This window comes from Oryza sativa, chromosome 9 (assembly GCF_034140825.1).
Source record: "Oryza sativa Japonica Group chromosome 9, ASM3414082v1".
NCBI lineage: Eukaryota > Viridiplantae > Streptophyta > Magnoliopsida > Poales > Poaceae > Oryza > Oryza sativa.
In genome coordinates, this window is record NC_089043.1 from 21,229,370 (window position 1) to 21,253,867 (window position 24,498).

The 24,498-nt window shown below is 42.5% G+C and overlaps 2 protein-coding genes, 2 long non-coding RNA genes and 1 pseudogene across 5 annotated transcripts; 4 read left to right on the forward strand and 1 right to left on the reverse strand.

Moving 5' to 3' along the window:
- Nucleotides 1-3,583: 3,583 nt before the first annotated feature.
- On the forward strand, nt 3,584-5,997 carry LOC4347220 (uncharacterized). 2 transcript variants are annotated; one of them, XM_015756169.3, is made up of 6 exons: nt 3,584-3,898; nt 4,013-4,080; nt 4,168-4,328; nt 4,402-4,483; nt 4,916-5,036; nt 5,517-5,997. In XM_015756169.3, exons 1-5 carry the CDS (start codon nt 3,589-3,591, stop codon nt 5,006-5,008), a joined length of 714 nt encoding a protein of 237 aa, XP_015611655.1. In that variant the 5' UTR covers nt 3,584-3,588; the 3' UTR covers nt 5,009-5,036; nt 5,517-5,997. The 2 variants fall into 2 exon arrangements, with proteins under 2 accessions (XP_015611655.1, XP_015611658.1); XM_015756172.3 differs by having other exon boundaries at nt 5,520-5,997.
- Nucleotides 5,998-6,667: 670 nt separating this feature from the next.
- On the reverse strand, nt 6,668-12,448 carry LOC4347221 (65-kDa microtubule-associated protein 6). The gene is made up of 12 exons (XM_015756168.3): nt 11,780-12,448; nt 10,728-10,931; nt 9,477-9,734; nt 8,903-9,118; nt 8,664-8,819; nt 8,413-8,572; nt 8,175-8,326; nt 7,962-8,049; nt 7,748-7,821; nt 7,595-7,669; nt 7,162-7,514; nt 6,668-7,011 (listed from the first exon to the last, which is right to left on the reverse strand). The coding sequence occupies exons 1-11, from the start codon at nt 11,846-11,848 to the stop codon at nt 7,179-7,181; spliced, it is 1,788 nt and encodes a 595-aa protein (XP_015611654.1). The 5' UTR covers nt 11,849-12,448; the 3' UTR covers nt 6,668-7,011; nt 7,162-7,178.
- On the forward strand, nt 9,733-10,465 carry LOC112936421 (uncharacterized). Its single transcript, XR_003238592.2, has 2 exons — nt 9,733-9,891; nt 9,978-10,465. It is a non-coding gene; the product is annotated as an uncharacterized lncRNA (long non-coding RNA).
- A 6,610-nt stretch (nt 12,449-19,058) lies between the features above and the next one.
- On the forward strand, nt 19,059-19,763 carry LOC136351718 (uncharacterized protein OsI_031781-like; annotated as a pseudogene).
- A 1,724-nt stretch (nt 19,764-21,487) lies between these two features.
- Nucleotides 21,488-23,705, forward strand: LOC136351884 (uncharacterized). The gene is made up of 2 exons (XR_010735159.1): nt 21,488-22,931; nt 23,383-23,705. It is a non-coding gene; the product is annotated as an uncharacterized lncRNA (long non-coding RNA).
- Nucleotides 23,706-24,498: the final 793 nt, after the last annotated feature.

The window sequence follows — 24,498 nt, forward strand, 5'->3', positions numbered from 1 at the left end:
TTCTGAAGCTTCACAGGATTATTTTGATCTGAAGATGCTCGGAATGTTGGATTGTTGGGTGAATATAGAAGATACAAATTGAGGCAAATGAAATGGGAAATGCGATAGAAAACAAACATTCGCCCCTAACTGTCCTCAAATTAACAACCTACGTCTCGCTGGAAACCTAAAGACAAATTTAAATTGAAATTAATTGAGTGTGAGGCAAACAATTTTTTTTTGAAACTATGAGGAAAAAAAATTAAGAAATACTCCATCCGTTTCATATTATAAGTTATTTAACCTTTTCTCTAGTTAAATTTTTTTAAATTTGTTTAAATTCACAGAAAAATATAAACTGAGGCAACCAAACACACCTGCCAAGTACCATGCAGGCAACCAAACACATCCGCCTGCCACGTGCCGCGTGGTACCAGAACCAAGGATCATTCTCGTTTTTTTTAAAAAAAATCGCCCAACGTCGTGAGCCAAGACCCAAGAGGAGCGGTGGGTCGACTACCATAGCGCGGGCGGGTATTCGTCGCTGCGATCCGTCATTTGGCGCTCGGCCGGGGTCGCGTGCAGCATGCTCCTTCGCTCGAGCATCTTGCCACGCCCCGCGCGTCGCGCGCCGGGGCGCATCGCGCGCCACCTTCGCCCATCGAGTTCTGTGACATTCGCGAATCGTGATTGCTCGGCGCCAACGGCCAAGTCTATCGCCTTCTCCACGTTCGTGTGCGCCTACTTCCACTTCCTCAAGTACGGTTTGGTGCAATGCGAAATGACATCGACGACAACGACGCCTCGGACGACAGCGACCATTGCAAACGCCCGCCTCGACCGAATAATGCAACTGCAGGGTGCAGACTGCAGTTCGAGCACCTGAGCTGCTTCTGCGTATCCGCCCGGGGACGGTGGCCCTCGTCCTGGTGGCCACTGACTGAGCCCTCTGGCCCTCGTCATCGTCTCAATCTTCTCAATGCACGTACAACGACAAATACACCGGCGTCGCGCGGTTCCTCATCGGCGTGCGCGCGGCCGGCGTGCCCAGGCCGACGAAACCGCGGCGAGCAAATCAACTACAGGTGTACATGGGGATAAAGCCATAAAGGTGCTCTTTAAGGCCGCAGTGCAAAGCGCGCAGCTGTCATCGTACTTCGAGCTCTGCCGTGGCTCCCCGGTCGTGTCCGTGTCGGCGTGTCCCCGAGGAGGATGTCCAGGGCCGTGGGAGACTCCTACTAACGCGCGACGCCGACGAAGGGGTTGACAAGGAGAAGAGTGAAGGTCCGTCGCCGCCGAATCGCTGATCGATCCGCGAAGGACACGAGGTTCGTGGCGTAGAGGGCGGTGGTGGTGGTGACGACGACAGCATAGTGGGTGGCGTTCGCCAAGGACAAATCCGCGCCGGGAGGATTGGAGGTGTGGCTTTGGAGCCAGTGGAACCCGTTAGTTGCGGCGGCGTAGCAGTAATAGTATAAAAACTCAGACCCGCCACCGAACCGGCGAAGCTACTGGTTCACGGGTTGAGCGGTCTGGCCGCCAGTTCAACCGGTTCGTTGTAGGTAAAAAACCGTTGAAATGGACCAAAATTCCTGATAGAACAGAACAACTCCAGTGGCAAAGTATGATGGGAGACCTGAGTTTCGAGTTCCAGACAAGCATGTTTCCCCTGATATTTGAAAAAAATATACGCGCTGGACCTTTTTGGACCTTCTGTTTGGTCTATATTGTCGAAAGGCCATATGACGTGTCCTCTCGTCAGTAAACCGGAGAGGCTGCAGGTCCTGATTTTTTCCATTCGCCCGGTGGTCTGGTCGGTTTTTACAGTCGTGGGCGTAGATTGGTCGGACCTCCGCACGTGGGCAATAGTACCCAAAGATGTGTGCCGCTGGATCACTTTTCAAGATTTGTGTATTATTTAAGTTGGATTTGCAATACTTGTATTCCTTCAGAAAAAAAATATCCAAATTTATTGTATTAGGATATATTACATCCAGTTCTATATTTATTTTTTTAAAGACGGAGGGAGAATGCATTACTTGTCGAAAATTGCTAAAAGAAAATGTCGCAAGTTTTGTGGGTAAATTTTTTTGGAAATTGGTAATTGGAAGGTGGTTCCGCTCTACGTGATGTCTACGGAGCATGTTGATATGGTATTCATCAGATGTGGCTCATGCATGACGCTTATATGGCATTATTGTAAAAAAAACATGTTAAAATAGTAAGACCCATATGGGACCCGCATGTTAGTGACCACCATATCCGTGTGCCTATCATCTCTCGTCTCATCCCTTTCTCTCTGATCTAACCGAAGGTGGCAATGTGGGTCTCCTAGACGACGTCGCAAGAAGCGCCACAGCGGGATAGGAGTGGCAGGGCATGCACATATGGCGGCTCGACAACAAAGGTAATAGCGGAATTGGAGAGCTAGTTGGTGAAGTTGCGAGCTCAACCTCAGCCACCATCACCAAGCTTAGTGGAGTGTTGCCATTGCGATTGAGCTCCCCCTCCGTGAAAGCAAGCTAGTCAAAGAGAGGAGAGGGAGGAGCAGGAGAGATAGGAGGGGAAGATGGAAGAGATGGAATAGGTGGTCACCATCTGCTGTGGGGGTAGGGTCGACTGGTGTCACCAACGTCGGGCGGTCATCTTCAACAGGCTCGGCCACACATCCAAAAACCTCGTGCAACAACCATGGTTAAACTACAAGAAATGTGGAGAGCTCACTTACTATGGTGGCAACGACAACTCGGGTTGCAAGTGTGAGGACGTTAGCATAGAAGACAATGCCTGGGCCAGGCCTCCTTACCAAGGCCCTTGTAGAGGTTATTGAAGGTGAGGTCTTGTAGCGACTAGTTCGCACCGCGTCCTTCTCGACCTCCTATCATTGTAGAAGTCTGAAGGTCAGGCAATGCATTGTCAGGCTCTTGGCACATATTCCTTCTAGTCATCTCATCCATGCTTATGTTGTCCTTGCTTCGCTTGTGAGGCACATCATAGCCGCTGGTGGTCTCATCAAGGTGAACCGACGGAGCTGTACAATGTGCATGTCCACCGTCGCCGCCCGCCGAGCTCGAGCGTGAGCGCGGAGATTCACCTTTATGAGCACCATGAGCTCGACATCCACCACCATTGCTTCATCAAGCTCGAGGTCCATAGTTGCCATCTTTTTCCTAGATCTCGTCATCATCCTCCACTGTTGTCGTTAGCATGTCGTCAGGGGACACTGCATTGATGCTGCCGCCACTTTCGCTGAATTGGAATGCCTCAGCGTCCACCTTCATCGTCACGTAGGTAACCGGGGGAGAGAAGGGAGGAGGTGAACTAGTGAAGGGTAAGGTGAGGCGTACCCTGGTAGGTGGGTTCTACCAACTGTTTTTGTTAACGGGACAACCTCCTAATACCATGTAGGTGTTACGTAGGATGAATTCACCATAATAACAAAGCTCATGTGATAATTGAGGGAGGAATTATACCTGGATTAACTGTTGATGGAGCAAATTTAGACTCAAAAGGAGGTTACAGTTAAGGGAGGAGAATTGAACTTACACGTTGCTGAAACGTCTCCTGGCCTTCTCTTGCTTGAGCCCACGGGCCTTCTCTTGCTGGCTAATGCAGGGCAAGAGTTGCACGAGGATCCCCTCCCCGCACGGCAGGACGGCGAGAAGCCGAGAACCTCACAGCGCCGGCCGGAAACGCGGGCTTGGCTCGCCGTCGGCGGCGGTCGGCGGCGAGAGGCGAGAGCGAGGGCGGTTTGCCGATTCCCGCGCCGCAGTTCCTCGAATCCCGAATTATCCCTTCTCGGCTTCTCCCAGCTCCACCACCGGATCCCTCTACTCTCCACGGGCGGAGAGCGCGCCGCGGGAGATTCCCGACGAGGGGATGGCCGGTCCGGCCGCGAGCGCGGTGCCTCTCCACGCAGGTCGCGGCCGCTCGCTTCCTCTCCCCTTTCCTTCCCTCCCTCGCTATCAGATTTTTTTTCTTTCACTGGGCCTCCCTAACCATCTCTTTTCTCCTCGATTCCTTTCGCTTGCAGGCTCGACTCCGCTTCCGAGGCGCAACCCGGCTGCAGTCCGCGGCCTGATGAGACCTCCGCTTCTGATGGTTGTAGTAGTAGTAGTTTCTACGGCGCATCGTGGAACCCTAATGCGTTTTTCGCTATGCCGCTGGCTAATGCTGGAGCTGTTACAGGTGGCCAAGGCGCAGCCTTGCGTTCTTCGCCGGTTTACTCCGGCCAGCCGTCGGAAATGTGTGGCTGCGAGAGGCCATGGGCGTCAGGAGCTCCGCGCCGGCCAATACCAGCTTGATGACGATGAGCCGCTGTGGCTGGCAGTGGTCAGAGATATCACTTGGTGAGTGCAGGTTTTGCTGCCTTGTTTATGCTGTGTGCTGGTGCGATTGAGTTATGTTGCCTTCTGTTGTTAGGGGTCTGAGGAGCTTCCTGGCCTTCTTGGCTGAGCAGCCGAGGCAGCTAAAGCACCTGGAGTGGCCGGGTTTTCGCAACACGGTATGCCACTTGCACAGAGAGTTGATTTATAGGTTTGGTTTGCCAGATATTGTTGTGAATATGTGGTCAAGTATGATATAATTTTGTGCCTCAAGTATGGTATAATTTTGTGCCTATTGTTATTTATAGTTCAGACAATTGGGCAAGGTAGGGTACTTGTGAGGTTCTGTTGGAATTTGTTGCATGTCTGGTGTAGGAAGATCTCCTAATGTGTGATAGTGGAGTGAAACAGTAGGTTGATTGTAAGTTTGCAGTGTACCCTGTGTCTGTGTTAACAAGTTGATTAAAGCAAAGAAACCGTCAAGTGAATACCGATGCATATTTGTGGTGATTGTATTGCCTTAGGCTGTTAAAATTTTTAAGTTGGTACGTCATTCGAGGTTTCTTTCCTAGTATTAACTGTGCTTAACCAAAAAAGTTTATCATTTGCAGTTGAGGACAGCAACACTTACTCTTATACTTGTAGCCGTATTCATTGTTGCGCTGTCTTCTGTGGATGCTGCCCTTTGCTACATCCTATCCTGACTGCTTCGGAAATCAGCATAGTTTATGTGTATGCACCTGTTTCTCAATGTTTTACAACTTCATGTTCTATTGTACACTTGGGTTTAGAATGTACGCACATTATTCAATGTAGTAATTACTCCCTCCGTTTCATATTATAAGACTTTCTAGAATTGTCCATCTTCATATAGATGTCAATGAATCTAAACACATATATATGTCTAGATTCATTGACATATATATGAATGTGGGCAATGTTAGAAAGTCTTATAATATGAAACGGAGGAAGTACTTAGGGAACATATTACTTGGAACATTATCTACAGCCAACATGGTCTCCTGAGTCTTCTTCATGATATTCAACTGAAGTTGTATAATCACGAATTTAAAGGGTTCAATTGTTGTTGCTGTATCCCATTAGACGAAGCAATTACTAGTAGTATTTCAGTTTGTCTGACTCGTTGCTGCTCACCCAAGTTGATGTGTTCCCATTGTCATGTTGATGACTGATATGTAATTCATTGAACAGCAGGGAATATTTGCTTATTGTTGGAGTCTGATTGACTGATTGGGAAGGATAAAAGCAGCAGTCCAGCAGTAATTTTCAAGCTCTATTTGTTGATTGTTCATGGGCTGACCCTGCAAAGTTACTATGGAGGAGTAAATGATTTTTTTGCGGGCTGGAGCTAGTGTCCTAATGTAGATGGTTATTGTCCCAGAGTACCTTGTCATCCTGAGAGGGTCGAAAGAAATTTAAGAAATGCTGTGCAGCTGATATTAATTTATGTAGTTGCTTACTATAGCAAGTTAATGCAAATCATTTTGGTTAAGGAAAGAAGATGCAGTGGGTTTCCCAGTCACTTATTTTCTTTTTGTTATATAAACAGCGGGTCAGCGGTATTTGGTTGTCATGACTCATGATTAAACAGAAACAAACTCATCTTCAGTGGTTTGTAAATTACTATGGGCAAGCAAATTGCCAAATAATTTTATTTCGAGCTTGCTGTGCAGAAGGTGTGTTGCAGAATTAATTGATGGCCGAATGGAATTGTGGAATTAATGAAAACATGTCGATTATTGTCGAGACATGTAATAAAACCTTAACCGAAAGTCCCATTTGCTGGTTTATGTGTGTGCATCTTCTGTGGAATAAAAAAAAAATGTTTATGTTTGATAGGCTTTGTATATAAGATAACATTGGTATATGGTATACTATCTGAAAATTATTTCCTTTATTACAAGTTTGTTCATCTCCCCAGTGCACTTCAATTGGATGGATAACAGGGGGGGGGGGGGGGGTGATGACAGGACAAGACGAATATGGACATTGAGTGTGATCGGTGACGAAGCTATCGGTTCGCCGGTGTTCATCTTCCTCCAGGTTCTCTCTCTTTCAGAATCTTATCTTTCGTGGGGTTGTCTCAGTTGGGGTTCTTGAGTAATTGCTGTAACAATTATATCCCTGTTATTTCAGTCTCTTTACATAATTTCAAAGATTTTGCTTACCAAAGTAAGCAAACAATTATGGATATTAGTTGTGCATGATATTTCATTCCGTTGCATCTGTTAAATCCTATTATCTAAGAAAACTCATCCGGATCTAATTGATTTCATACCTGCTGCTCACAACACAAATGTTCAGAATGCCCATAGTATAAAGGGTGGATGAATAGAAGTTAATGCTGCAAAGTAGAATCTGTAGATAGGTTTCAAGCTAGTTGTGCATGGTTGCAACACATAAGTATATAATTAGACAAGCCAATCACATAAATATATTATACAGGTGACTGACCCCCAACCAAAACCACTTCCTGTATCTTTCACCTAACCGTCAATCTACAAAGCCCTCAACTCAAAACATCAACTCCAAACCCAAACCAAGTCAACCATTCCAGTGCTTACAAGTCAATACCAGCAGACAAGCTAAATACAATACATCAGTAATGTACATACAAATGCGAGAAACTCATAGAATAGTGCTCCATTAACAGGTGATTACTTGGCAATAAGACCAATAAATTGACCTGCCAGATGAAATAACATACACATTATTGCCATTTGTAACAGTAATGTTCCTTGATTGTAAGAAATAATGCACCTTTTCAGTTGCAACTGAATTGTGTGTAATAGTCTATTATTGAAAGAAGTAAGGCATCAGAAGATCGAAATATTACCAGAAAAGGTACTGAATTTATCCCAAAGAAGGGGATTCTGGTTCAGAACCACTAATGGATGTGAAAGTGGATAGCGAGTCGTCACCGAAGTTCAATTGAGTAGCTGATAGCCTCCTTGAATCACTAAAGTATCTATTATAGTGACCAGAACACGATCTGGGTGTCAAAAGCTCAGGAGTAGCACCACCAAGAGATGATCTCCGGGGATTTGGAGTCATTAGTCCACTGGTAGTTCCACTTGAACGGTACCCATTTGTCCTTCTATTTAAGCTGACTGCCCTTTTTGGGCTTCCTTTAGATCCAAAAATAGCTTCTTTCTCTTTGAGTAGGATGCTCTCCAACTTCTTCTGGTCCTGCAACAGTGCAAAAATAATGTTAAAAGGCTCAATATTTCTTTTGAATCAGTATAATTGTTTTGGTAACAAAACTCTACCCGGTATCGCCTCTTTTCCTCCTCCTTCTGCTCTCTGTTTAGTCTGTATTCTTCTAGAACAGATATTAGACGCCCCTGTCAAAATTGAGTGTGTCAACATATCGTGAAAATAACTACTTGTCTATACACTACTGTCTTATAATGTATACATACCCCATCATAGAGGAAGGGCTTGTTTCTTGCATTTTCCCAAGCAAATGTTCGATTTATCAGGTTATCTACCATAGCTGCAAAATAAATATCAGGTTAGCTACCATAGCTGCAAAATAAATATCAGGTTATCTACCATAGCTGCAAAAGAATATATATGGGCCATACATTGGAATAGCTGAGCAGTGCAAATAATTATCCAGCAACCACTACATACCTGGGATTTTGGTGACTAAAATCCGTGCCTTCTCTGCCCTTCTAAGGTTTATGTGAGCACCCCTTCCAGCACTGTACCTCTTTGAGTCCTGCAAGATATATAATGCCATTTTTCAAGACTTCGAAACACGGGTTTCTCTGAGAAATAAACATGTGTAGGCCCATGGAAGCATTTGGAGGATTTAACTCTAAAAAAAAAATCAGCTCTGAAAACCTGGTTGTATTCTTCGAGCCAAGCTTCTTCATCACAAGCAGAAATCCATTTATTTATCCTGTCCATGATATCTTTTCTGCTAAGGGATTCTTCTTTTGCTTTTAATATTTGCGATTCAAGCTTTGCCAGAAGCTCAGAAGGGTCAATCATGCCTGGATGGAACATGCACAAGAAAATTACAACTTATATACAATAGTAACAAGTGAACTTAGCAGCAGCAAGATACATAGCATAGTACCAGAGTCAATCATTTCATTAGTTTGCTCAGGGGCTGTACTGGCATCAGGTTCTATGTGTGCAGATCTGCATATCTCTTCTAACTCTGACCTTTTCTTCATGAAAATTTCTTTCAATCTTCTAGCTTTAAGTTTTGTTAACCTCTCAACCTCAGCACCCATCTGCATGATAATTTAAATATGAAGCTGTTAAAAGGATGAAGGTTAGCTGTAAACAAAGTAGAAATTAGAACAAGGCAAACTGGTAAAAAACCTTTTCAATTGTTTCCTGTGAGAGAACCCCGGGGGATAAGATTTCCTCTTCCGATGATATGAGAACACTAAGTACTCTGTTAAATTGTCTTCTCTCTTCTTGAGGGGAGTCCATTAACTTCCAGAGTTTACACAATGATTCCATTGTCTCTCTCATCTATAAGGAATTGTCGTTGGACAATATGTTATGAATAATTAACAACTAGCACAAAACCATGAAGAAAAGAGCCTTGAGATTACCTTATCGATTCTAGATCTCTGTTCTGCTTTTAGATTTGATATTGTATTAGCAAGGCCTTCCAGTGTGCTGTTGCTGATGTTTGTGGATTGCTCAAGACCATTCTGATGTAAACTGGGATGAATCCCATTTACAGTCTTCCCAAAATCAATTCCAAGGACTCCACACAAACAATGCACTTCATTCACATACTCCAGAACTTTGTGAAGGCGATCAGACTGAAAAATAGTATAGCCAACAATCAAGAAATGCACACAGAATTAACAAATAGATGAAAGCACCCAGTGAAAGTTCATATTGAAAGAGCCTAGAAAAACCTTGAATATATATATTTTTTTGAGCGCACATAACCAAAATCTGAATAAAAGAGCTCTTTTTTTTACCCTTTTACTAGAACTCCTGTAGTTCTGCTTATTCCTAGCTCCGCAATACAAATAATAAGATATTTGGAAAAGCAGCTAACGAGTTCATATTATATAGCAAACTCTAGAATCATAAAATGAAAAAGAAAATTTTACATTGTCAAAATCTTTTATATTATAGGGCGGAAGTAGTAGCAAACTTAGGATGGTATACCTTTTCTTTCTGAAGGGCGTGAAGCTGTGCTTGGTAATTGTTAAGCTTCCTTGTTGATAAATCATTTTCATCGACGATGAGACTATTTGCTTTATCATCGCCATCGCTATATTCACTTAACTCCGAGCGGATTTTCTCGATCTGAGATTGAATGTCAGAAAACTGCTTGAGCCTCTCCTCTTTCTTGCCTTTTAAGTTCTCAAGTACTGGAACGACTGCCGCAAGTTGTTCTTTGAGTGGAACAACACTCTTGTCTTTCTGCACGAGTGTTTGAGAAATTAGTGAATACAGCAACCCAGACAAAGTCACAGTAAAAAAAGGTGCAGTTCATCTATCAAGCAGCAATTGGGTTGAACTGTTTCACAGTAAAATGAACAGTGTATTATCAATTGGAATCCACACAGTTGTAAAGAAGGTACTTGTGCTCAGACTTTACCATTGTTCCTTATCTTTGTAGAGATAAGTTATACTGACATTCTAATACAAATCTTCTCCTTACAGGTTTGAGATATAATACACCATATAGCTACCTCAACAGCAAGAAGGATGTTGTAAAGGAGACAAAAACCCATCATTTCAGGGGAAGTGGACAGAGCTCAGAAAGCCAACAAACAACCAACTTAAGAGCAAGTATAATAGTAGGCTATAAGCCGGCTAAATGCTGAGGTGGAGGAGAGAAGAGAGGAGAGAGAGAAGAAGCGGGCTGTAAACTTACAGCCGGCTTGGACACAAGAACCAAGAAACTCTGTGAGAGAGACAAGTGGGCCCTGTATTAATTGTAAAGTGCAAACTATTATATGGGTAGGTTGAGAAAATGCTACAAAGAACCTTGTAGCCAACAGGTCGGTTGTATTATTAGCCTTGCTCTAATTATTACTCCCTCCGCCCCGATATAGAGTAAACTAGTATAATTATGATGTTACCTAGTACTATGAATTTGGACACGTGTCTATTCTAGTACTCCCTCCGTCCCACAAAGACTTCATTTTTGGGTTTCTGTGTCCAACGTTTGACTGCCTGTCTTATTTAAAAAATTTGTGAAAATATAAAAAATAATCACGCATAAAGTATTGTTCATGTTTTACCATCTGATAACAATAAAAATACTAATCATAGAAAATTTTTAAATAAGACAAAAATCAAAAGTTGTAAAAACTGAAAAATAGAGTCTTTGGGACTGAGGGAGTATTAGATTGCTCTATTTTGGAATATTACATCATCAATTCATCATCACCACTGTGCATTTCATACCTTCAGATATAGCTTATGCTCCCCTAGAGTGGCAACCAAGGATGCAACTTCAGCTTCTTTGGTGGCCACAGACTGGTGCAGCTGGACCCTGGTCCGATTGGCATCGTCCACCTTCCTGCGGTACACTTCCAAGCATTCCCTCTCGATCTCTGACAGAACCTTGTTCTTCTCACCTTCACTTTCTCCTACCTCTGCCCAGATTTGCTGATTAAGAACCAAGAAACAGCAGCAGTGCATGAGTTATGGCAGGAATGCAAGTACTCCAATCCTTACGGTCAGAAGTAGTAGCAATCTTGGCATGTTACAGTTAAGGAAGCAGACAGTTAAAAAAGGGTACATTTTGATCATTAGGGCCTGATTCATGCACTCCCCCTGAGCATCTTAAATGGTAAAGGTACACAGTAATAAAAAGTACTACCAAGAAATTAGTACACTACAGTACAGAGAAACAAATAGTGATGTTCTCTTTAACAAAAGAGCTAATTTTCCCGCATCTTAACTGCCTGGCGCACTAACCTGAAAACGAATCAATAAATTGCTTTTTGTGCAGCTGAAGAACCAGGAAGGTGAAAAAGAGAGAACCTTACACCAAAAAAAAAAAAAGTTACTGCTTTGCAGCAAAAGAGACACCTAACAACAAAAACGAGGGCAACACAAACAGGAGGAATACTAACACAGAAAAAGAAAAAGAAAAGGTCTAACTTTTGTGCAACAAGAATAAGCTCAAGAACACTGAGCTCTTCAACATCACTGAAGAAACTTAGGCTCAGGGACAGTAAACAAATAGATATGATAGAAACCCACAAGGGTGCCAGAATCTGTAAATGAATCCCTACTGTAATATTTCACCAGTAAACGCGGTGAATTCTGAATAAACTCAGATAAGAAACACGCATAAAAGAACAATTTAACCAAAGGGAACCTGGAACCGTCACTCCAAACAGGAAGAAGAACCAGGAAGACACAGGCAGCATTTAGCAATATTAAGAACAGGAATTGCAGCCAAAGAAACAGAATTCTATTCTCACTCAAGAACACAGGCAAGAGGATACCTGAAGCTCCCTGAGCAAAGCACCACAGTTAGTAGCTTCCATACCAAGACCACCACCTACACCCATCATTTAACCAAGTGGAGGCCTCCAAGAACCAGCAAGAAACCACAGCGGAGAGGAGAGAAGAAGTGAAAGGAGAGGAGGCAAGAAGATTGGGGAGGCAATCAGGCAAAGCTTCAGGCTTCTCCACCCCTAGGCCCTAACTGCCTGAGGAAGCCATGAGCAAAGCTGCATCTGAATTATTTTAGCCTTCTACTCCATTTCTCCCCTCTTGGGATTAGAGAAGGCGGCAACAGCGAGCAAAAAAGTAGGCACCAAAATGCCAGCAACCTAGGGACCAAAGAAGCTCTTTTCCTAGTGATTTTGGAAAATTTAAGCTAGCTCTGCTTCCTTTTTGTTGTTTTGTGCTACTTGAAGGTATCACAGGTGAAGAAAGCTGTGGAGGGAGCTGGGAATGGAAGAGAAGGATGAGAGAGCATGGGAATTTAGGAGCTTTCTTCTTCCAATTGGTTGGCTAGGTATTTGCTAGTAGTTGATTAGGGTGGCTCTTTACTTCTTTTTGCTTGGGGAGGTTGGCAGTGAGCATGGGGATGGTGGAGGGAAGAGGCAATGGATGGTGCCCTTTGTTTTCATTTATTTAATTCTTTATTTAATAGTGTGGTATGGTGTGTCTGTACAATAAGATTCCCTCAAAATTTGCTTAAATAAATTGATTTGGTTTAGGTGCTTCCATTGGTAGTTTGTACTGAAAACAAGTAAACAACAAATCCCACACCAAATTACTAGTATCAATTATTATAGGTAACTCTAAACTTGAACAAACAGTGGAAATTATAAATAGAAGAAAAAATTACACCCTCCTCTTTTGGAGGAAAAAGAACTACTACATTTATCCCATATCGTTTTCATTTTGTGCTTATTATACTTTATCGATTATATTTATTTTCATCATATCACATACGAGTATAAACAATTTTGGTCGTCCTTTTTTTCTTTGTCCGATGGAAGAGAACTCAGAGAGCTATAAAGGTGGACATTTCTGCTCAGTTGGCCGCTATCAGTACGTTTCATAGTTTCAGATAAGATTCCCTACTAAACTTGGCCAATGCACTAGGGCGACAAAATTCACTCTATGATCCTAGTCACTAAATCGTTAAATCATTGTCCTCCCTCCGTCTCAACAATACTCGATTTCTGGTTATGCACCTAGACATTTTTTTTAACAGAGGGTGTACTACATTCTAAGCCGAAAGGGCAAAATATCAGTAAATTTTCTTTTAAGACAGAAACATTTAGAGCTAGCCGACCAAATGGTACAACACTGCAGCTTTCCCCCCAAACACTTGCTGTGAACTGTGAAGAAGTGCAAGTTGCAAAAATGCAGAGGATATGATCACTGAATCCACCTGAACTACCTGCGTACACAGTATCTGATCTCGCGCCATTAACTGCACCCCCGCCGCTTTTATGCTGCAACGGGCGGTACGCATGGGATCATGTGATGCTATTCTTCACCTAAAATCTGATTTGTATCTTTGGGGCATGCAAACTGATGATTCCAAAGGGTCTCCTCAATCTTGCCATCCTATTGTCTGAGCCAATTAATCTCAGCTGCAGATGGAAATTTCACATGTATGGCATTAGAATTACATTGTTTCTAGAGAAGCACCGGCAATGTGATGATAGAGTTGTGGGTGCATAACTCTATCTGCTAGAGTTCAAATCCTAGTGTCCATAAATACTACGTACATATAGGTGTGTTTTCAATAGAATTTTAGTGAGATAAGGGATATGTTAGTTTTCATCTCTTTGAGTGTGGGTTAGGAAACATGTATGTGGGTGTGTGAGTGTAGTGTTGCACGTGTAGCAGTGTGTGTGCGTATAATCAAAAAAAGGAATTACATTGTTTCTTGCATGTGTTTATACAAAATTCCTCTCTTTGGAGCCATATTAGGCTGTGTTTAGATCCAAAGTTTGGATCCAAACTTCAGTCCTTTTCCATCACATCAACCTGTCATACACACACAACTTTTTAGTCACATCATCTCCAATTTCAACCAAAATACAAACTTTGCGCTGAACTAAACACAGCCTTACTGTACACACATAATCCGTGTAATGTTGTACATTATATTACACCGGAAAAAAATAGTACAATATGCATTTGAAATTATTTTTAATCCATGGATATAAATGCCACAGTCCTATCCATTATTGAAGCTTGGGAAGTCAAAGGCCTTCTTTGATCTTGTGGTAGCTCGAGGGACCTGCAGCGAAATCAGGTCAACTCTCTCTGAACCTTCGTACTATTGCATTCGTTTTAGGTGAGAGGAGGTTAGTTTTGATACGAGTCCTAAGCAAAATCACGAGGGGATTTGCACCTTTCGGCCGGTGCTTGTGCCTGATTAGGTCTGCTTAATTAATCATGGGTGTTGCGTCAGATTGTATGATTGGGAGAAGGAATTTATTAGGCATTCTAAAGTGATCAGAGCAAAGGACATGAAGTGGACGCTAGACCAAATTCCACAGTGACCGATTTGAGTGACAGCAAATGGCACACACAGTTGGGTTCGTTGTCTACTGCATGGGGGCATAAGGAGATATGCTGCTGATGTGTAATTGTGTATTGTATTGTTTTAAAAACATAAATTTGGGTATTATTTTCATGGAGTGTCTCTGTTCGTAGATTGTCTTCTGTCTTCAGTTTCTTCCTGGAGCTGGAGTGGAGAAATTTCTTGTTGCGAGAATTGGCTTTTCATTTGAGGGCAGCGTTGAGATGGTTGTGTTCTGGTCTCCATATCAAATACTACAAAACAACTAAAGAAACTACACACAAAAGACATGCATGATAGGTCGCATGGCAAATCACAACTTATTTTGACACAACCAAAGGTTACAGAAACATTATTCAGATAGCGTTCTCTTGTTGATTTATAACCTTATTTTTTCTTGAACGAAAGATTTGTAACCTTATATTTGTGGAACTACCTCTTTTTTCATAGATTTGGTTGTAAAAAAAAGTTCTCTTACCTTCTCACCAATTAATAAAAATCCAACTGTGCCTCAAAACGACACAGTTGCAGTCGTACATGGCCTAATCCCCTTGAATGTTGAATCCCTGTCAATGCGTGTGGTCCAAACAGAGAATGAGCTACACAGCGTTGGACCAGTGGAGTCACCAGATGAATCGAGGCAATTTAATCTATTCTCCTCAGGGTAAACTGAAATATGCTAAATAAACTCTACAACAATAATTTTCTGGAAGCATGATGAATTAATTACAGGTCAAACCACCCTATTGAACCAAACAAGATGCCAAAGCTAGCGCAAATTCAGGGGAGCCGACCAAGATCTGAACTAAAGAACGGTGTCTCATGTCCCTAGCAGTAGCATGTCCCTACTAGCAGGCATCTACTTATCTGAACCTATCATTGTGTTGAGAGTATTCTCTTCTGTATCCATCTCTGAACTTATCTGCAAATTAGGACACCAATGATTGATTGCCCACATCGATCTCGGATCAGGATCATAAATTTTGCACACGAATGGCCAAATGATTTCCTTTAATCTCTCCGGTGGATGGACCATTTCAAGCCGCATATGCATATACCTCGGGAAGGGATGAGATTGTCTGCTCGTACCGCATTTTTCGTACTGGCCGGCATGCAGCCGTACCATTCATTCCCAACAAAGCTGCTTACTGTACCTGCGTACTCTCATTAGTAGTTTAATTGGTTTCCAAACAATCAAAACACTGTGATTCACTGTTAACACGTTATTGTGCTCCCTTATTTTCCCTTTTAAAAAATAAGTTGCATACATCTCTTGATTGTTTTCTTACAAAACTCGTATACACATATTGGTTACAGATTGAGAGAGTTGCAAAATTTCGGTTGTTATGATTGTTTATTGATTAGATAGTCTAATGCTTATTTCTAGTATTTTGATTGCAACTAACCCAGTAACGCTCAAAATGGCATGACGTATCTCGCCACTAGAGCCACATAGCTGCCCTAATTGAGGTTTTGTTGGTGTTCATTACCTTTTTTAAAAAAAAATGATTATTGAAACCCAACCTACTCTTTTAACTGTCGGTGGCTTTGCAGATTTGGAAAATAAACAAGAGGAAAAAACAAATTCTAAGGTTGCAGTGCCCACAGCTCAGTGAGAAACCAAAAGTGATGAACCCTAGCTCACATCCTCAAAGATAATTGGCTGATCTCAAGCCCCCACTTCACTTATTTCCCACAGTGCGCAAATTGCAGAAGCAATCCGGTCGATGAAAAGCACAAACGTCGGCTAATTTTACAGCAGCGATCCAGTCGCTCCGATGCACGTAATTAGCAACTTTGGCTCCGTTTGTTACTCGTCAGAGCCATAACCAAGACTCTAGACGTACGTAAACATATATATATTGCGTACATCACATTCTCTCGCTGCCTATACTATTAAGTTACGGAGTGCTACATTTATCACAAAACAAACCAAGAACAGAACATACTCTTTTTATCTTAAAATAAACCAATCTAACTTATTTACCAGATACTCCTACGTTGGTTTATTTGGGGACAGAACGAGTAGCACCGTACACTCCGTTGCGACACATACATAAACTCGCCGGGATCAACAACAATCAGATAACTAACCACGCGGCCCGACCAAACCTGCCGACGGGCTCCGTCACATCAGCCGTACGTGTGACAACCCACGCTAGCTTAGCTAGCTCCAGCCTCCACTCCACTCCTCTCCTCCAGGCCTCCTCCAGGCCACGGCGATGCATCCGCGGAGAGCCCAAGCCGCGGGCAACCCAACCAGATCCCGCGCGCGAGTCCCCTCGCCTCGCCGTGCTGCAGCCGATAGCCGATAGCCCGATAGGCAGCACGGGTCGAGGAAGCCCGCATCCGCCGGCGCCGCGCGCGCGCGCGCGGCTGGCCCCTCAAGAAACAGCTGCTTTCCACCGCGGCCGAGCCGATCGGTGAGTGATCGTGTGGCCGTGTGGCGTGTGCCGTCCTCGCTACCGGACGAGTACTAGTAGAACTGTAGAAGTAGTTGGTGGGCAAGCAGAAAAAGCGCGAGACGGGCCAGGGTGATGACTCCTAGCGGCTAGCCGGCGCGCAGTCCTCCCAGCGTAACCGGACCCGTACTTTCCCTACTTTCGCCGGGGGCCACGCATACCGAATGTGACAGCCTAACCGTACGTGCGTACTCGAACAGTTCGATCTCTTTCGTGAGAATATCTCTTTTTTTTTCCTCCGTGGATGGTTGGTTGGGTTGGGTTGGGTTGGGTTGGGTTGGGTGTGTTCAACTGTTCATACTAGATATATGCTTCGTGTACTACAAGCTTTAATTTCGCGTAGCTGTGTGTACCTACCGTTTGTACGTACTCGCTGCCGTCGTTTTTAATCGGGAGTGCCAACTAGGATGGTGCTGGATTGGTTAATTAATCATGGGCTCATCATTTCGATCGGCCGGCCGTCCGGCTCTACATACTGCGAGTAATACACTCCTAGTGCTACATGCATCCAGCACTTCGAGTGCAGTTGTGTGGCGTGGCCCTGATGAAGTGATGCTGAGCTAGCTGCAGGCAGTTCCAAGCTAGCTAAGCCTAGGTACTGAAGTACAATGCATGGAGCACTGAAATGCATGTTTGATGGTGCATAATGCCTGACAGCCTAGCGTAGCAATGTTGTCAACGGGATTTGTCACTGGAAGAGTTGGCAGTTGCTTTCATACAGCTTATTTATGGCCCTGTTTAGATTCCACCCTAAAACTTTTCACCTTGTCACATCGAACGTTTAAACACGTACATAAAGTATTAAATATATGCTAAAAAATAATTAATTACACAAATTGCGACTAAATTTGTGAGACGAATCTTTTAAGCTTAATTGCTCCATGATTTGACGATGTGGTGCTACAGTAAACATTTGCTAATGACGGAATTAGGCTTAATAAATTTGTCTCACTGTTTACTGATGGATTTTATAATTAGTTTTTTTATTAGTGCCCGAATACTCCCATGCAACACCCTATATAATATCTGATATGACACGCTAAAACTTTACACCCTTAAATCTAAACACCTCCTGTATCCTGCATAGGTAGCCTAGGCGTTGTTTGGTCTTAGAGCAACTATGACCGACCCTCATCGAGACAATGACGGTGCACCACATCAAAGAGATGCCTCTGGTCAAGAGGGTTGAGCTTTGGAATTCATATTAGTCCAAGAGAAGTAACTAAACCTGGGTACACGTTTTTTAGATAATAGATTAAATAAAATCCGGCCACTACATCCTTAAGGATGTATACAGCCACAACCTGGGTACATGTGAAAGTTTTTTATAGTTCTCATACAACTGAGTTTTTTTTTTCTGGGAGTAAATTACATCAATGATATACGAACTTAACATGGTGCAATTTAATACACAAATTTGCAAAACGCTCGTTTCAGTACATGAACTTGTTTAATACGTGAAACAAGATCACAGCGACAGACAATAACTAATAATTATAAGTTAGAGTCTACTTAGAATGGTATGAGCACACATAAGGGGTCATGATACACGCTACATGTGCGAATAGCCTCTATTTGATATTTAATTTTGTTCTACCAATGTTTTCAATTCATTGCATCCTTCATCTATATTTTATATTACTCAGGTCCCTTATTATACATTTGGCTGAGTACATACATATCTAGATAGTCTAATCATATCTTGTGCCTATATGATATCCTGATGAACATTCAACTAAGTACTAATAATCATAGCATGCTCATTTGGCTTAGGTTCACACAATCACACGTACCAGATAAGTTTGTGCACCAAAACAAGTGTTTTTGCAAGTTTATGTATCAGATTATACCTATATCGTAAATTTGTGTACCGTCAGTGTAATTTACGCTTTTTTTTTGGTTTGCTAGGTGAAAGCATCATGCAACTAATTGTGAAAAATATGGAGTATTTCCTCTGTTTGTCCATTTGGGATCGTAATCGTTGTTCGAATGCCTTCTTGTCAACATGGATCAGTACATTAACCAAAATTGGTCAGAGATGAAGCCGGTGAGAGAGCATGGGAGAGAATGCACTACGGACTGAACACTTGACACATGTGCATGCAACCAACCAATTTTGGACTATAAAGCTCTCTTGACTTTAGGTTATCATGGTACATGTTTCCCTATTTAAAGCACCAATGATCCCTAGAAACTCAAACAACTTATCCACCCGCAGTAGCAATATCTTCCAACATTGAATAATCCTTGTTCGGTTTATTGGCAATGGCCAAAGTCGTCACCCTTCTCCTTTAGGCCATCGTGGTATCAGCCGTGTTAGTGCAAGTGGAATGCAAAGCCCCTATCGATAAGTGCTTGACTGAGGCAAGTCAAGCCATCAACAAGGCCCTCGAAGCCCTTATGGATAAGCGCTTGACTGAGGCAAGTCAGGCCAACAACAAGGCCCTTGATGTTGTTGTGGTTGCTGCCCCACCAGCAAAAAAGTCTGAAATTGAACATGCCATGTGGAAGCAGAGAATGTTCGCCTTTGCTGCTCTCGGAATGGCCGAAGGAGATGAGAAGAAACTTGCTACAGCTTCACTTGCCTACAAGAATGTTGCTAATGCTGTCCTCACAGCCGCACCTGCTGAGAAGTTTAAAGTGATGGAAGAATCCTTCAAAGTGGCTGCTAGACAGGCAACTGTGAAATCATTTGAATTTTTTTTAAACATAAGTATGGAGTAAAAATATCTCATGTAAGAAGTAACGTAAACCAGACTAGCCTGCGATCATCAACACTTCGATATATGCGCACATATAAGACTGTTGTTAGGTGACTATTGTTTGCGGAGCGTCCATGTAAAATAACCATAGGACTTCTGCAAGACCTTTCGGTTTGCCCAAAACCTCCATGTTAAATATCTCACTTCTTAGGTATCTTACTTTTGATAGGTTGCAAACCGCCTTGAATCAATAGCACAGCTGCGCTAGCCTTCTTGTTGTAGCCGCTGGACCTATTCGCAGAGTTAATCAAAGAAATATTTATGCACGTAGCTCCCTGTTCAGCGTACCCTTCAGTAAAAAAGCATGACTTTTTCGTTTGAATTCTATTTAGGACTTACGACAACCCGCCATATCTTTTCTCTGCCGTAAGTACTATATGAGCAGCTAAAACTAGAACAAGAGCATCATAGCCGCGCCGTCCAAGTGTAAAGCACTTCCTATCCCAAATACGACCCACTTCACTGTAACCTTCAACGAGTAATCTGACATATTCACCATCGATGTCCTCTACATTCACTTCTGCTTTGCTTTATAACCTCTTAGGCTGCGGCCTTATTCGGCATCGGGGGAAAAACTCTCTCGTTCTCCGCGCGCACTCTTCTCAAACTACTAAACGATGTGTTTTTCGCAAAAAAAAATAATAAAAGTTGCTTTAAAATTTTTTTATTAATCCTTTTTAAAGTTTAAAATAATTAACACTCAACCAATCATACGCTAATGACCCACCTTTTTTACGTATTTTCTCTTTCCCCTCCTCACAAACACACCCTAAGTAACATTAATGAAGTTTGATGCCGTTGACGGTCGTTATCGATCAGTCTCGACCGTCGATACTACCAAAATAAAGGAGAACTAGTGATGCTTGCAATGCATAAATCTGTTAGAATAATAATATTCCACTAGTATTAGGTTTACTAACCTTTTGCAGAGAATGATCATAAAGTAGAGGAGAATCGACATCAACTCAGACGATAAATCAATCGGACAATGTCGAGTACCAGACTTATGAATAGATGGACCAAGAACTCAGAACTGACACGATGAATTGGGCCAAAATTCACAAGTCTGCGGAGTGGAGCAATAGAGGAGGTCACCAGCCGAAATTGGGCTGGATTGGGCTTGGTGGTTCGGCCGAACCAATCCTGGCGCCGTTGGATTCAAGTTTTGGCGTGGACGTCCAGGATTGCATCCCAATGACGGTTGGAGGGCACTTCGGACAATTTCTCTTCCACAACCGTCATAACTAGCTCTATATAAGGAGCTCACTCTCTTCACTTCACACACACCTCAAGCAATAGCTCTCTCATTTCTCTCAAGTTTAGGGTGTGTTTGGTTGGGCTTTTCAACCTGCTTTTGCTTTTACAAAAGCTAAAAGCCAACCAAAGGGCCCAAAAGCCACAAGTGCTTTTGCTCCAAAGCTGCTTTTAGTGTAGTACAAATCCAAAAGCAGTCCCTACCCCTGCTTTCACTGGCTTTTGAGGGGTAAAATTACCCACCTATACCATTATGGAAAAAAACGATTCGCACTTTCTTTCTTTCCCGTTCCCCTTTCGCGAGACCGAGCGCCCGGCCATCGGTTCGACGCGGCGCTAGGGTTTGCCGCCACCAGCGCGCGCCGCCCGTGCTCCCGCCGTCGCGCGCCACATCTCCCGGCACCGGCCTGCTCCGGTCCCCGTCTCCCTGTCGCCCGCCCCCACGCCACCCGACGCCGTCCCAGGCCGCCCGACGGCTGTCTCCCCGTCGCCTGCCCGACGCCACCCCACGCCGGCTGACAACGGTTAAGACGTGGGAGAGCATGCACTACGGACCGAATACTTGGCACATATGCATGCAACCAACCAATTTTGGACCGTAAAGCCCTCTTGGCCTTAGGTTATAATGGTACATGTTTCCCTATTTAAAGCCCCAATGATCCCTAGAAACTCAAGCAACTTATCCACCCGCAGTAGCAATATCTTCCAACATTGAATAATCCTTGTTCGGTTTATTGGCAATGGCCAAAGTTGTCGCCCTTCTCCTTGCAGCCATCGCGATATCAGCCGTGTTAGTGCAAGTGGAATGCGACGCCCCTGTCAATCAACGCTTGACTGAGGCAAGACAGGCCATCAACAAGGCCCACGATGCCCCTGTCGATAAGCGTGTGACTGAGGCAAGTCAGGACATCAACGAGGCCCTCGACGCTGTAGTGGCTGCTGCCCCACCAGCAAAAAAGGCTGAAATTGAAGATGCCACATGGAAGCATAGAATGTACTCCCTTCGTTTCAGGTTATAAGACGTTTTGACTTTGGTCAAATAAAACTGCTTAAGTTTGACCAAGTTTATAGAAAAAGGTAGTAACATTTTCAACCCAAGACAAATTTATTATGAAAATATATTCAATTATTGATTTGATGATACTAATTTAATATTATAAATATTACTATATTTGTCTATAAACTTAGTCAAACTTGAAACAGTTTGACTTTGCCCAAAGTCAAAACGTCTTATAACCTGAAACGAAGGGAGTACATTCTATGCTTCCACGTGGCATCTTCAATTTCATCCTTTTTTGCTGGTGGGGCAACAGCCACAACAACATCGAGGGCCTCGTTGATGGAGACGAGAAGAAACTTGCTGCAACTTCAGTTGCCTTAATAAATGAGGAATGGGTTTGGCAGGACTTATTGAAAAGAAAATATCTCTCTAATCAGTCTATAAGCCAAGTTGATAGAAAATATGGTGATTCTCATTTTTGTCAGGTCTCATGAAGGTTAAGAATACTTTCTTAAACATGGGTTCTTGGATTGTGAATAATGGGGAACAAACCAGATTTTGGGAAGATAAATGGTTGGGTAACTTGGCTTTTAAAGATAAGTATCCATCTTTATATGCTATCGTTCGAAAGAGAAGTTCTTCAATTGCTAATGTTATGGAATTTGTTCCGCTAAATGTTTCTTTTAGGAGAGCTTTAGTTGGTCAGAATTTAGCAAATTGGCATGAATTATGTGATTCTATTGTGCATATTCAGTTGAATCAATGGAGTGATTGTTTTAGATGGAACTATCATCAGAATGACCAGTTTTCTGTTCGGTCAATATATTTAGGGTTAATAAATAATGGCTATATTGAGAAAAATAAAATTATTTGGAAGCTTAAGTTGCCTCTTAAGATTAAGATCTTTATGTGGTACTTGCTTAAAGAGGTTCTATTAACTAAGGATAATTTGGCAAGGAGGAATTGAAATGGAAGTTTGAAATGTTGTTTATGTATGAAAAATAAGTCGATTCAACATCTTTTTTTTTTATAAAACACCATATGTTTCGTATATGCAGGTAATTTTCAAGGCAACACATTGGCTTAAGTCTTGAGCACAACTGCAAATGTGTGATGAAGATGGTGAGCTTTTAAAGGTTGCATGTCGTAATCTTATGACAACGATTATGCAATTGTTTGCCAATTTCGGATGTAGGTTTGCAAACATAATTTAACAATTGTGTACTCTTTATCTTGGGTTAGTAGTCTTTGGTTTGTTTCTTCTTCATGATTGGTGTCTTTTATTTCTATAACTAGAGGATGCCCCGCGCGTTGCTGCCGGATTTGGTTAACATCAATTTGTTAGATAGGAGGTACAATCTCAAAAAGAAACGGAAGAAACAAATGGTTTTCTTGGAGAAATTCTTTTTAGCAACCCTATCTAAATTTTTTAGATAATTTAGGTAGAACTTTCAAAGTATAAGCTACAAAGAAGCAAAATGGTTTGACATAAGTTAACAAATTGTAAGGTTAACTGAATGGGCATTCGACTATAAAGCTCTTTTATACGGATTGATGGGCCTGATACATGTAGATGTGTGTGAAGATGAGCCAATGTGTTCATGTGGGCTACATTTGGCACTGAGGAGGCGAAGAGACTCACCCGGTGCCTGATGGATTGGGCTCTATACTGCGTTCCATCCAACGGCTGGGAAGCAATCTAATGCATTCATCTAACGGTTTACAATTGATGATGACGTGGAAGCATGAGGTTTGAGCTTTTGGCATTAACTTTATAGAAAGAAGGGATTCTATTTGAACTGTATTCATTCTGAGTGTTAGGCTGTAATAATTGGTTATAGCTCATTAAGCAGAGATCGAGATGTTATATTTCATTATTAAAAATATATTTATCCACAAAGAATCAGCCGAGCTGGGCCAGTACTAGCTGGGCCTGGGCAGTACTACTACTCTACAGTATAGTGCATAGTGCTGTCAAGCTGGCTGGTAGTCTGTTGGAGGTTTTGCACAGTATCCTGCAATGACGAGAACGAAAGGTTGCAGATTCAACAGGCGAGTTCTTCGTGAGTTCGTGTAGCTACAGGTCACGTTTCCTTTGTATGCTTGTGCCTGATCAGTTGCATTCTGTTGCGTCTGCTTCAGGCGTTGCTTTACTGAAACGAAGCGTGTCCATTGTGTGAAGCTACGATACGATAGGCATAAGCCCACAACTCAAATATGCACAATTCATGGCCCAGCAACGGCATTTCCGAAAGGGAAGAAGTAGCCTCGAGGACCCATCATCTATCTATATATCTATCTATCTATCTATCTATCTATTATATTATTAAAACAGGTTTGAAAGGAGGCACCACGTTTACTGTGGGGGCTAGAAATTCTCACATTAATCGGAGAAAAAGAAAAAAAAGAAAAGGAGAGTCCAAGTAGAAGTACAATTTAAAAATAGCTGAAATTCGGAATTAAAAAAAAGCAATATTGAAAGAAGTTTCCATATAAGAACCCAATACGAGATTAATCAAAATTCGAAATAAAAATAAAATAAAATCCAAAATTAGAAAAGGAAAGGAGAGTCCAAGTAGGAATACAATTTAAAAATAGCTGAAATTTGGAATTAAAAAAGGGAATATTAAAAGAAGAGTCCATATAAGAATCCAATACGAGATTAATTAAAATTCAGAATAAAAATAAA

What these genes read in the sequence shown, in the direction of transcription:
- LOC4347220 (XM_015756169.3), top strand. Translation starts at nt 3,589, where the DNA reads ATGCAGGGCAAGAGTTGCACGAGGATCCCCTCCCCGCACGGCAGGACG. An exon ending in CGCGGTGCCTCTCCACGCAG is followed by an intron (nt 3,899 to 4,012) that starts GTCGCGGCCGCT and finishes TTTCGCTTGCAG; the next exon opens with GCTCGACTCCGCTTCCGAGG. An exon ending in TGAGACCTCCGCTTCTGATG is followed by an intron (nt 4,081 to 4,167) that starts GTTGTAGTAGTA and finishes GAGCTGTTACAG; the next exon opens with GTGGCCAAGGCGCAGCCTTG.
- LOC4347221 (XM_015756168.3), bottom strand. Translation starts at nt 11,848, where the DNA reads ATGATGGGTGTAGGTGGTGGTCTTGGTATGGAAGCTACTAACTGTGGT. An exon ending in CTTTGCTCAGGGAGCTTCAG is followed by an intron (nt 10,932 to 11,779) that starts GTATCCTCTTGC and finishes GTTCTTAATCAG; the next exon opens with CAAATCTGGGCAGAGGTAGG. An exon ending in AGCATAAGCTATATCTGAAG is followed by an intron (nt 9,735 to 10,727) that starts GTATGAAATGCA and finishes ACACTCGTGCAG; the next exon opens with AAAGACAAGAGTGTTGTTCC.